The 14,950-nt window shown below is 28.0% G+C and overlaps 1 protein-coding gene across 1 annotated transcript in view; it reads right to left on the bottom strand.

Annotated features, from left to right (window-relative positions):
* The window catches only part of LOC129967938 (alkaline phosphatase-like), a 176,870-nt gene that overhangs the window by 31,697 nt on the left and 130,223 nt on the right, over positions 1-14,950 (bottom strand). The window contains exon 3 of the mRNA XM_056081923.1: positions 12,454-12,628. Coding sequence (XP_055937898.1) covers positions 12,454-12,628 — 175 coding nt within the window. The remainder of the gene's footprint in view (positions 1-12,453; positions 12,629-14,950) is intronic.

Genomic DNA, 14,950 nt, shown 5'->3' with positions numbered 1-14,950 from the left:
ATTTATATTTATCACATTGACAAAATCTTTTAATTATCCTTGCATTACTTGTTAATTTTCAGCTTATTCTGTTTATACCAGCTTTGTTCTCCTCTAGGGAGTGAATTCTTTTTAAACTTCTTTCAAAATTTAAGATTAGGATCATATTAAGATTTATAACATTTTTTTCTTCTGATTTTATTATAATTAAAGCTTTTATATTCAAAAATAAAACCAAGCCGTGTTTTTGGGTGATCAGTCAACTATTTTCGGCATTTCATGTCTTTCCTTCTTTTTAACATTTTAGCAATATATATATATATATATATATATATATATATATATATATATATATATATATATATATATATATATATATATATATATATATATATATATATATATATATATATAAACCGTGTCCAACTTAATAGCAATTAGAAAAATTACTCGAATAAACAAACTGCATTCAGCTCCTAAACATGCAGTGGACTACTCTTTCTTGTTGTTGTTTCTTATGGCACTTGTCACGGACAAGCCCGCTGTTACGAAGTCAACGATTTTAAGCCGGTGTGAGAGAGTCTCATGTTGTTATAGGAGCGCCATCTAGGGCCAAGTAAATGTCTTAGCTACACACACACGCCGCAACCCCTTTTTACTGGGCGGATTTCATTCACTCCTCCACAGATCGTAATTTAGATCGGAATCAGAGAAAGATCATCCCTGATCCAGTATCCCCAGTGGTATTACTCGCGACATGGAGGACTTTGTGACCACGACGGATTTATACGCCCATTAGCCACCAAGCACGTGGGAAATCTCCGGCCGGCGGAGTTTGAACTCGCAACCTAAGGGACGCGAATCCAACGCTCGACCAACCATCCCAGTGAATTACTGAAAAATATTGATAACAAGATGTCCCTTTATTGGCTGGCCAAGAGCTTCAATTTTATCAATGAAATCAATGTGTGCTTCTTTTTTTTCCGTTTATAACATTAAAATTAATTATAATGGAAAATAATTTAATTTATCACATTTCTGGCTAAACAATCTTTTAAACGATATATAACTTTTTGATATTACTGAAAATGCTGTTGCAATTGTGAGACAAAGAGGCTATAAATTACATCTGATAAATTATCGCATTGAAACATGAAAAACTTTAATCATAAGGGCGATAAGTCAAGTGTTCCTGAATCAATAATTGAATTATTTAATGAATGAAACAATTGCATTTCCTAACCATTATCATTAATCCAATTGATTAACTCAATTTAATTAACTCCTTGAATTAAATTAGTTAATCCAACTTATTAACTCATTTAAGTTATTTTTTGTCAAGTAATTTAAATTTCTAAGCTACAAGTCATGTGGGTAAATTAGGATGAATGTCATGGCAGAAAATTCGTTATATCTTCCAAATAAAAAACAAACACATACAAAAATCCAAATTTATCAATGTATTTTTGTTATTAGATACCTAACGATTTATGAGCTATTTCCATGGCAACAATATTCAATATATAAACCCAATATAAATTTCTGATATTGTCTAAGGGTTTTTTTTATATGAGAGTTTTATCTTGTTGAATCTAAAATAAAGTTTACGATTAACACATATACAGGAAGTCAAAGAATCTAATAACATTCAGCAGTCGTATTTATCATTATCCAATAGTAAATTTGCTGGTGAGATGAAAACGTTTAAGTAGTTCATATTTAGTAAGAATGTAAATATTCCGCATAAGTAAAGAGATGTTCGTGCTTTGTAGTTTTAATTGTTAAACCACTTGAGTGTAGTATTTTGGAAAATGCAAATAAAACGCTTTCTCTAACGCATAAAATAAGCAGTTCTTATATGGACTTAGAGACGTGTTTCATTGAACTAATAGTCAATTCCTCATCTGTAATTCATAATGCGTTTCACAGTTAACAATCATCAAGCTTAGTACCACAAACTAATTACAACCCAACGCATTAACTAATATCAAATATGATATCTGTGTGTATTATTATATGATGGTCACGTTCCTCAGCATAATTGATCTGTATTCGAATATTGCATCTTAATGGACCATCTGAAGAAGGAGAATGCTATTATTTCCAGAATTATCCATTATGTTCTAACAAGCATGAAAGTCAAGTATTGAAATATTGCATATGTATCCGTTATTGAATAACATTATAGAATAATTCATTCGTGAATCGGTTCTCCAGAGTGATATGGATCGATTCTAACTGAATGCATGACTGGCTTCAAGGATGTTATGTGAAAGTGAATGATTATTGAGAGAGTTTAGTATTTGCAAAAGTATAAAGAAATATACAGAAATAAATATACCTTTAAAGAGTTATCAACGCCAAATGAATGAATTATTAGAATACTGCTTTACAATTTGATTGAAAACAAAAGCCTTTACCCTGTATTAGTTTGGATGACATTACTATTACATGTCTTACAATGGCAAGTCACGGATTTTAAAACTGAGTTCGAGAGAAGATTTAGTGTAATAGTAGTACACATTTAGGATGGTCATTCAATGAAATATTAACCCTTTATTTATCAAATTATTTTATCATCAATTTTCCAAATTTATTTTTGAACCTTTAGTCAAGTTTGTGTACAAAGTAAACCCAGGATAATTTTTTTAATTAATTAAATTAATAATAAACGATTTTTAATGTTATTTTTAGTTGACACCTACTGCTTTCTATTGAAAATATGTCCTACATGTTCTTTCAAATACTATTCGCAAAAATAGTTACATCGTGAAGATATCAGCAGTATTTAAACGATACTTTAAAGTACCTTTGGTAAATAAAGGGTTAAAGTGCAATTGTTAGCCTGTTTCGAAATAAAAGCCCTGGAACTTTCAGTAAAATATATTAATAATATGTCGTACACTAATAATGCTGAGCTTTCGGGTACCTCTTTCGGTATGGCATTGCTTTAGCATTCACCAGATCTTAGTTTTCCCCTGGGCTTGTGTATCATATTCCTATTGTCCTATATACAATTGAATTGAATATATTCATTCACAATTGAAATATGCATCACATATTTCATATTTTATTTCATTACATTTTTGTTTTCTTTCAAAATTAATTTAATAATTTACAAGTAGTTTTAATTAGTATGTTCTCTTAATTCTTCAATTATAATTCCATCTTTAGAAGAAAAATAATTAGAAATTTGCATCTGTTATTTAAAAAAAATATTTATAACTACTACGGTTAAATAAAAAATTTAAAGATGGATTTATTTAATATCCTATTCATTTTTGTATGCATAATAAATGTTTTGCCCTTTAAATCTTGAGTTATAAATGATTGAGTTGCGAAATTACGGAATGAATAGGCAGATGATTTAAAATTTTTAATAACACTATTCAGCATGCTTCTTCTTCTTCGATTTCTTGAAAAATGCGAATATAATTTTAAGGTAAATAAGGTTTGATGAATATTGTTTAATATTCTAAATGCAAAATAATATATGTAAATAACGTAATTAGGTTGTTTCTTGACATTTCGTGATAATAAAATATTTTCAATAATATTTCCATTCAAGAAATGCAATTACTAATAATTTATTAGCTGATAAAATATGCAGGCATTTCATTATATTATGAAAAATATGTATATGACATTGATTATTTTCATTATTTTTTAAATTATTATTAATTCAATGCTCCAGAAATTATTTCCAAAACGGACTTCCAAATATGAGTTTTTCATACAAGTCAAATTTGCATTGTTTAAAAATATTAATCATGGAAATATTCATTGAATTTCATGAATATAAATACATTTATTTAGTCTCATTTGCCAAAATTTAACTTAAAAGTTACATATTTGCAAATCAAAATTTATAAAATGACTTCAATATATTAAAAGAGATTTCCTATTGATTTTAATTTTAAAAAGAAAACATATAAAAAAATAGCTATCACAAGATTAGAGAAGAAAATTTCCAATCCGGGGTTTCTAGTGCACCCCTAGTACGTCTAGCCATTAATCTGCCCCATTCTAAGCGGAGGATGAAATAGTCGCTAAAATAAAATGCAAACTGGGAAAGTGCGAATTTCGTCCTTATAGAAAATCAGATCTTCCTAGACGGAAAAAAATAAGGTTTAGATTCCCAGAATTTCGACTACATTTGAATATCACGAGTTTGGAAATCTATATCCACGGTAAAGGGTTCAATCAAAAAAGTAGTGGCAAGTGGGAGAAAATCTAGTTTTCCTTTTCATACGTATCGACAGAAACGTATCGGAATATTTCAGTAGCTTAAATGGAATTGATTCATTGAATTGCCGATTGGGATTTACAGTCAAGGCATTCATTTATTTATTTGCAAGTTGCTTCAAAAACTCTATTTAAACTAAGCAATGGAAATAATATCATTTTCCCTTTTAGATTTGCCAGTAAAACATCACAAGCAACCGAAATTATAAGCAGCCAGCAAGGCCGGGACATCATCTTTACTATTTAAATAACGTCTAAGATAGATAGAACTGCATCAGTACATATAATTATGTTTGGTCTGAGATTTTTGAAGACTAGTTTATAGGTCCATATATCATGTCCATTGAACATCTATACGAACTAAATTATATCGAATGCTTATTAAGAGGATCTTGCAAAACTCTTGAATGAATAGTTTGAGGTAGATAGTCTATTTACTATTTCACATGAGATTTTCACTTTTCTTGAAATATATTTGAAATCGATTAAAATCCAACTAAAATTATTTTAGTTTTCGTATTAGCTGCTTGAGAACACTATTTTTATTTGCTAATTTATAAAAGTCGGTGTCTTCCATTCCAACAACACATTTCGGGCATCTGTACGACTACGGTCCACATCAGGGACTTCTATTCGCATAGTTGTGTCGCCTCTCCGTGGACATCGGTGTTTCGTTTCGAACTCCACCAGATCATGTCAGTCATTGTTGACATACATTGGTGACAGATCGAATATATAATAAAATATTCAATCTTTCACCGAGGTATTTGGTATATATTGACATTCACCAGTGAGTGTCGACATTCTCCAATTTCGGACATTCACGATAACATATATATATATATATACACTTGAATGGAAGAGTATTTCGATTTGCACGGATGTACGTAAAGATCTGGAGAAATTTTCCCACAATCGTTCCATAAGAACCGCTGCAAGGAACAATCTTCTTATGTGAAATCTCCCTAATCTTTCTGTAAGGAATAATGGATATTACAAATCATCTTGGGAGAAGAATGAAGTTTATGGAGAAGAGAGGTGGATGGTGGAAACACTACTCTCTCTATCTTCTAAAATATCTCTTCAATATTAACATAATTTGTATTTGATAAAACTACAAAGAATTTATTTTATGTATTGAATGTTTAGTAAGTTTTAAATAGAAAAAAATGTCATAATTGGTTTTGGTAACGTTTTTATGAATTGTAATCTTATTCAAAATTTTACTAATAAAATTTTTTGTAATATTCCTAACTTTTGAGCCGATGATCTATCACTCATCTATTACTGGCACTGATACGAGGATCTATATATTAGATCTGACAACCTCACTATCATATATCAAGGGATCATAAAGAAATATTTGACTATTATGATAAATTATTTAGAATTAAAATAATTATCATCTGAGTGTATTGCTTAGAATGTATTTTGCATATCAGCAGAATGTTCATCTTTATCGGGAAATTCCATTTGTTTTTTCATTGCCTTTATGCATAGATTCATACTAATTTTAATTTTAACACAGCATGCTTGATTTTATAAGAAATATGTTTTAATGCATATTGAACAAACAGCGTATTAATGTACATTTACCTTAAGCATGTACAATTTTTATGTATAAATGCACAATGCATTATTGTATACATATGCACAATGTATTACTGCATATATGTATTATGTACATGTGTACAATGTATTATTGCACGTATGTAAAATATACACATATGTACAATATATGATTTATGTGCATTGAAAATGTGGATTTAGCGCCATTTTTAGAAAGTAGGGATTGAAATCATTCAATTTAATGAAAAACTGGCTTGTATCATTCAAGCAAAAATTTATTGAATTTCTTTCCAAAAAAGTCTTTTTCTTCTTGAAAATGATTTAAATAGAGTGTAAAGATACAAATTTCATTCCTTATTTAGCTTTGGAAATGTTATAGCCTTTGGGTCCCATAACTTGCGTTGTTATCGAAAGAGAAGTAAATCTGTTACGCTTTGGTCGACTGATTTTGAGTTAGTTGGCTAATGTGCAAACTCAAATTTATATCAAAATACTGCACTGAATTATAAATGACTCCGTAATTGGTTAAATGATTAATCCATCATTCGAAATCATCCAAAAGTAATTATACATAACGTAACACATTGGAAATGAAACAAATGTTACAATTTTGTAACTTCGATAAAAAAAAATATAATTTAAACGCTACAACATTGTATCTTTATTTGTCCAACATTTATGCTCTATACAAAAAATCTTCAACTCTACAGTGCTTGCTTTTTCGAATCCAAATGTAATTATTATTTACCTCCCAGCATCTACCTCTGTGAGTTTACAACCTTTATTTAATTAACTTTCGGTAAAGATTGAGCAAAAAGACCACAATCTCTTGCGACGAGATGAAGTTTAAGATGAGAATTAATTGAATCCGGGACCTGTAAGGCCTAAATAAGTATTCGGTTACAGGATTCTTAATCTTGGCTGGAAGAAAGTTACTTTCAACTGCAAGGAATGACGGATTCCATCTCTATAATTAAATATATACGAAAGCGAGATTTTTTCCTGAATTGGTGTCATTTTTTTTTCTTCCGCTAAGTCTGCGTAATCAAGAAGCAATCTGCGATACGTTAGCGTGTTGCTGATACGAATGGCAATCACGTTGTGCTATAATTACTTCAAAGGTAATAAGTAGGAGACTGTTTAGAAGGTGAGGTATTTTTTCCCCTCTATCTTCAGTATTGCTGTCTAATGTAATTATACGTTAAGTGATATTTTTTCGACTGTGTAGGTTTATTTAGGCTTTAATTTGCTATATAGATAATTACAAAGTCAAATAAGGATTGTTTCAATATAAAAATCGATCAAACAGTTGTACTTTCTTCGTAAAATATATTATTCAATATTATAAATTTAAATAATTTTTTTATATTTTATGAGTAATATGATTTTTAGCATTAATGTATAATCTCCAATTGAGAAAAATTTTTATTGAAAAAAAATATAATTGCCAAAAGAAAAATGTTTGATATGAAAGCAGTGGAATATAAGACATAATGTAAACATAGCAGCAGCATCGAAATCAATCAATTTGCACACATTTTTTTAAATTTAAAATTGCCATATGTTAAATGTTTTAACTCATTTTTAGAACTTTTCTAATAAATGAAACAGTAATTAGACTTTTAAAATTAATCTATGCTAGAGCTGTATATAATAATCATAAATCAACAATCATCCCTACAACATATGCATTTGCAACGTTAGGGTGAACCAACTCTACAATATTCGTTCTGTTGTATAGTTGCGGCGGAAGCATGCTTTAGATTCAAAACTCCATACCGATTAAAGATATATCACCGTAGAATCAGTAGGAATCACCGGAACCTGTAGTTGCAGATATCTAATATGATTTATAATAGATATAAATGATTTATGATAGGCATTCACCACAAACTTAAGGAATAAATATTTCTCCACTAATTAAATATGTTTCAATTTTTCTGGACTCAATAATTATTTATCCTCAGATTAAATTTACTGGAACATAATATGTGTAGCAATTAGAGTTATTTCCAAAATTAATTGAATCTCTGAAATATGATTAATGTATTTTTACAAGATACGTTTTCAAAATAATAAAAGATCTTCTTTTAATAACTTTTACAAAAATACTTAATTTATTTCGTGTACTTGATTATTTAGATTTAAATACAAGTGTAAGTACAAGAATAACACTTAATGAATTATCGTTAAAATTATTTTTTTGTTTAAAGAAAAATATTCATTTAATCAAAACTACCTTCATACTTGACATTTATTTACAGAAAGAACATATATTACTGAATTTCTTAAATCCGAGTATAATTGCTTCGCAAACAAAATTACATCTCAAGCAGGTGGTTAATAAGAAAGCAAAACATGAAACATTTATAAACCTTTAATTATATTCAACTAGATATTGTTCCCATATGTAACAAACAGTGCATTTTTGAATAGTTGAAGATAGAATTAATGAAAAAATGTTCCTTACTATATCTGAAATTCTATCTAATTTAGGAAATGGCAAAATGTCTGTTAAGAAATTAAAAGGTATAAAGGTCTTTTATATATCAATATTAAATTAACGCACAAGGAAATCTCGAATTTTTATGTACCCCGGCGTTTGTAGTTATTAAATTTCAACTCAATTATAGTGATTGTTCATATATAATTACTGCAAAACTACCAGTGAATAATACAATGAAAGTATTTTTTGGAAATGAATATGATTACAATGATTTTAATTATGATTATAATAATAAATGTAAAACACTAATTGTAAAAAAAGAAAGAATGAATAAATTATGGGAATTACTCTTCGATAAATTACACAAACTAATTGATAGCTTAAAGATGATGTAAAATGGTAATGAATTGATATTTTAAGAATTGAGAATTAATTATTTAATTTTTATTTAACTTACCATCAGTAATTTTAAGAATTCTTTTTTTAAATTTAGCTACATTCAAAATCTGTTTTGACTCTTTGATGATTATTTTGTGACAGATTTTCCAAACGATGACGTCGTGTAATGTAATAATATTTGAAACGACTTTCTGTCTCTGTCAACTGTCATATCAATTTAGTACAAAAAACATTTAACTTATTTAAAGTTGATATATACTAAATAATCTTCAGTTAAATTGAATTTAGAGTCGACAGAAATTCGGCCAAAAAGATCATAGTAAATAAAATATTTCTCTCTCTATATGTATGTGTATCAAAGCTTTACAGCACAGACAGTTTAACCTATAGTTACCAAAATCGGCAATTGATCGACACTTTGGAGGTTTCAAGTGATGGCTTCCATAAATATTATTATTGGAAAATGCGTTTTACCCATATTTAAAATATATTTTAAAAAAGTAATTTTGCAATACCAGTTAATTTGTCTTTCATTTTTTTTGTTCGAAATTTCGGTATTTTTAATAATGTTTTGCTTTTTTCTCAGTGATTGATTGAATTATTGCAATAAAAATTTAAATTGCTTTCAATGCTTCATAAAATATTTAATTTCATAATTTTATGTCATTGATGGAATCAAGTCATATTATCTACGCACACAGTTTATATGAGACTTACATTCCACATAAATTAACACTAAGAAATATTATGGAGTTTGAACATGGATTTGAGTTATCATCAACAGTTTCATTTTCATCCTTGTTATTCCTTTTGCTGACGTCATCCCTTGGACAATGACAATGAAATAATGTAGCATTTAAAGGTGATGTTAGTTTTGTACTCGTTTACTTTTCATTATTGCTTATGACTACTCAAGTGCTTATATGCTAAATATAATTTATAATTTTTGTTCTATCAAACATGTTACTATTTTGCGTATATATTATATGTGCGGCATATTATAATAACACAGATATCTATGTTGCCTGATGCTTGTCATTCTATAAAGACAAGCATCGGGCATCCATTCTGTCTTCTTCAGAAGATGTGAAGTCTGGTGATTGGATATCATCTTAAGAGTGATTTTGGATTGTAGTTCCTTCTACCATAGCTATCAGTTTATAATATTTGCCCATTATTTCCATAAAATATACCATAAATGAAATGATTTTAATAGCTCTGTGGTGAGATGTAAATTATTATTAAAATAACATGACTTTAATGAGTATTACAATTTAATGCTTAAAAAATGCTTCGTTAATGGAATTCCCATGCTATGGTTTAGAACTGTAATTACTATTAAAGATAATAAATAATTTCCCAATTCAGCTAATCACCTAAAGTTTATAGGCTAAGATTAAATGTGGTTTACAAGGACAATTTTAATGGAATAAGTATGCAATTCCTCGAAGTGCGTAAAAATTGCATTTCAAAAGAGCTGCTTGTAACCAGTGCTGTAAAACATAAGAGTATTAATATTTAAAATGTTAACTTAGAGTTAAGCAATAGTTTAAATATCACTTTTTGCAAACAAATGTAAAACTTTATTTGTTTTTCATCATTAAATCCACTCCAACCTCAAACATTTAAATGTTTCTTATCGTTAGTTACTAAGATTAAAATTCGTCTAGTTTCATACGGAAAATAAGACTGACAAATGCATTAAATTCAGGGTATTCTATATTTGGATAGATCATCAATCTAGCTCAGAACCAAACCAAATGATTTAATGTTTTCAAAAAGAAATTTTTTTACTCGCAGATGATATTTTACAGAACTACAGATTAGGAAATACAGATTTTACTTAATGAGTAAACTCCACTATTTCTTTAATTCGTTTCAGATGGAAAGATAAACAAATGACAACAATTTAACATAAAGATATACAGATAGGTCCAAAACTTATCTGCAACTTCTCGAAAATGTTATAATCGAGGTAATAAGCATTTGTAAAAAAGTCTAAAGGGTTTGAGGGTAAGTATTTACACTAGTATTATCTACTTTTATCTATTTGCTGATAATCAATATCTATATCGTACTATGTCAACTTAAGTTACATCGCCTTGTTAGTACTAATTCCATGTTCTGTTTGCCGGCTTTTGTGATTTTAAGTTAAGTTAAAAAAATTAATTCATTCCTATTTTTGCTCTCATTTCACATCACATATCATGTTATATTCATAAAAGTTTGTCAGTTCTTTGATTCTAACCGAACTCTATTCGATGAGTCAAATCTATTTCCTGGTTTGATAGCAGTTATTTTAAATGAAATGTTTTGTTATTTAGAACTAATATCTGATAGTTGTGTATTTATGACTAAACCACGCTCACAAATGCATCACAAAAACAGATTCTTATTTAATGATCAAATATTGTGTGTCATTCATAGACAGCTATCATGGATCGATGTGGAAATAGTTCATATATTTTCCAATTCGGGCACAAATCCAGGATTGTATATTTTAAGAACCATGAAAGAATACTTCCACGAACAGAGTACGACCATCATGAAAAAAATATTGTTCCCCCATGGATAAGATGCTGAGGACAGGCTTACAGTTGACAGGACATTACGTTGTATCACAATGATCTACTTTACTCATGATAGTTCAATAGTCATTAATTATAGCGCTTCAAGTTCCATACAGTATCAATTTTTATGTTTAAGGATTTAATTCTAATCAAACGATTGAAGGGCTATATGGATAGGAAAGAATCTGGAAAACCAGTGAGCTAACTGATGGTTTAAAAAATGGTAAAGTGATTAACGTTAAGACCTTTATAAAATTTAATTTGGTTCGTGGAAATAAAATCATTACTACAGTTAATTCAATTGTCCATGCATTGAAGAATGGCAATAAAAATTTTAAAAAAAGCAAAAACAATATTCCGAATAAACAGAGAATCTCTCTGAATTATCGGCATTCTCAAAATTTTCTTATATATATTTTACCTTTGTAAATGATTGCTCAATCGTGAAACGTGTTTCTTGAATAATTTTTTTATTAAAATCAATTATCAAATGCAATAATTGTTAGCCATTATTCTCCTGACATTAGTATGTTTTTCTAATAATGATGTTGACTTCTTATTTAACATCAAATAATACGGATAATTTGCAAATTATTTCAATTTAGAGATACTGATGTTTTTCTTTTTTAGAAATAATAGCACTCAATTTAGAAAAAAAAACTATTTCCAAATAGACGAAGACAACAGCTTAGAAATGAATGCCGCATGTTACCCTCAACAGCTAGAGATCTTTCAGGCCAACATTTTCCCAAGAGGTCACTATTTTGTCTATCAAAATTAACCAATTGCTTTCGAAGTAGATTGTAGATCTCACAATCACTGCTAACAGTAACCAAACATTACAGATACATGCAAATTATTGATATATGCATTATGCAAAGTTCTTTGAATTCCTCACCAACTTTTCTTATGAATTACATACGAATTTTCCATGTCATGAACTATTTAAATATCAAGATACGAATTAACATTAATTTCTCAGCTCTCAGTAGAGGATATGCAAAAACGAGCAGGATTAGATCGTTAGATCAAAACTCGATAAAACTTATTGAAATGTAAGCCCCGCATAAAAAAGTATCCTTCTCAATTCTATATTTTTAAATAGTAATGTAAATATAATTGCGAATTACAATGCGACCTCCTAATCAGATGAATAAATAATTATTATTTGCAGAAAATCATTTCATTCTCTTTTTGAATTTTAGATTATCTTAAAACCAACGTGATAAATATCTTTCGCTTTACCTTCTGCCTGGGCCCAGTCTGCTAAGCATGGTATCCTGGAGTTAAAACTGGACTGACACTTATCGTAACGAGCGCTGTCATCCAGGCCAACCGTTTCAAATCGACCCTTGACTCCACAGAGTAGAGCAGTGGCACAAGCACCAGAATCCCCGACCTGACTGTCTGTGTTGTAGGTCTGAAACAAAGAAAAACACAGTTTACAAAAGAGAATTTACAGTTTTCCCCTTGAATACACTTTAGGGTTGTAAAAATTTAATTTGAGTAAAAATACTTTATAATTATATTCTATTTCCGAAAGGAAATTGGTTCTTTTACAGGAAAAATAATTTATTTTGAGAATTTTTTTTAAAGAAATCGTCTTCAAAAATGTATGAAATAAAGATTACATCAGTTATTTTCCATATTTGAAAACTGATATATTACGCTTATTTTTTGGGATAATACAGTTCTTGAGTTTTACAAATAAATACTTCAAAAGAATATCGAAGATAGAAATCGCATGGATAAATATCTGGCGAATAAGGTCAAACTAATGATTTAATCATTGAAAAGCCATAATTCGCGTTTCGGAATCACTTTTATGACTTTAGAAATGGCGTATTTTCACCTCATAAATACCAAATTTTACTTTAAAAATAAGATATTCTATTCAATCGTATAGTTTGGAAAGCATTCCGAAAAAGCAAGGTAACGACGCTAAACAATATCCTTTTATGTCCTTTCTCAAATCAAGCAATTGGTATTATATGATATTCTGACGAGTTATTTTAATTAATTTAATCATTAATTTTAATTAATTAAAATTTATGCTCTAGTTTAATCTCAAGATATCACTGAAAACTTTAAATTTAACTTAAAATCATTAGCCTAAGTTAAGCCACTGGAAACAAAATACAAAATAATTATTTAAAGGCATAATGCATTTCTGTTTAACCAGTTTTGAAAGATTATAAGAAATGTTTCTAAAATCAATTGAAGCTCTTCAAGAAATCTGCTGTAAAAGGGAATGCGTTTGGTTTGACTTTGCACTGTAATTAAATTTAATTTGACAATTATCTAAAATTCATCTTATTACACGTTTGAAACTAAAATAAAATAGAAGCTGGACCCTGTTCCGTAATTACGTATAAATTATTCTATAGTAAAATAATACTAAACCAAAAAGTTGTGAAAATTTAAGAAGAAAATATAAATACAAACTTTTAACTTCATAAATTTCTGTAAAATATTGCTATAAAATTGTAGTGAAATGAAAAATTCATAAAAAAATAATATTGAAGCACAATAAATAACAAAGCATTGAAACTTTTTCAGATTTCTATTAAATAAAAAATTGTCATTACATTTGTGAAAAAGTCACGTACAAATATATATTTACCTCCATTTTATATCGGGATATTACAGTAAAAAATGATCTATTACACAAAATTTCAATGCAGAAAGATATCAAATGAACTATGATGTATTGAGGAAACGGTAATGATTTACCAAAAAATAGTGTGAAGAATGATAGTAAGTTCTCATTTATAAAATGTTATAATTAGAAAAAAATGTACGCCTAACGCACCCTTTTTTTCTTTCATTTTATTACCAAAGAATTTAAAAAATGTTTAGGCAATTAAAGAAACTGAAACATTTAAACTCCATCAAAAATACCAATGTTTTTTTTTTTTTTTAATTTTCTCTTCAAAACTCATTAAAAGAGGACCATTCATTCCAAAAGTGTTTGATATGTATATGTTTAAAAGCCCAAAAGCTCATTAATAGCTTTTTAAAAATATTAATCGCTACATGTCCCATAATAAACGCAAAGTTTTGATTTTTTAAAAAAATATTTTCACAAAACTTGGTGTTTTTAAGTTTAGCTACCTCAATTTATATATATATATATATATATATATATATATATATATATATATATATATATATATATATATATATATATATATATATATATATATATATATATATATATATATATATATATATATTTAATTTACTGTAAAATGTCATGCACTTTGATACGAAATTTTATATATAATAATTATAACCACTATCTGTCTCTTAAAATTTCTTTTTATTTATTTCTTGGCATTAATATTTAACACTGGGTAATCTATAATTTTGTGTCTTGATAGTCTTAAGCTTTCAACACTTTCTGATTTGTTTAGAAAAAATTAAAGGATTTATAATAGTCCCTTGTAATAATTGAATCTTCACATATAAATAATGCTGCTCTTCAATTAAAATAATTTCGATTTTTTTTTAATGAAAGTATATGTCTTGGTTTATAAATATGCAGATTATGGCATTGAAGTAAGTCTTCCATTTGCTATTTAAAATGAAATAATGAAGTAAATATTTCTATAACATTTTCTGAAAAATATGTTATATCTTTTCGATAAACACTACAATTAATTTGTGTTATAATTCTTCCCCCAAAAAGTTCTATTTTATTTACAATAAAATGTCGACTATTTTCGTTATGGATCTGAAG

This window comes from Argiope bruennichi, chromosome 1 (genome assembly GCF_947563725.1).
Source record: "Argiope bruennichi chromosome 1, qqArgBrue1.1, whole genome shotgun sequence".
NCBI classification, from domain to species: domain Eukaryota; kingdom Metazoa; phylum Arthropoda; class Arachnida; order Araneae; family Araneidae; genus Argiope; species Argiope bruennichi.
Note: the sequence above shows the minus strand (reverse complement) of the source record. Positions and strands in the feature narration are given on the sequence as shown.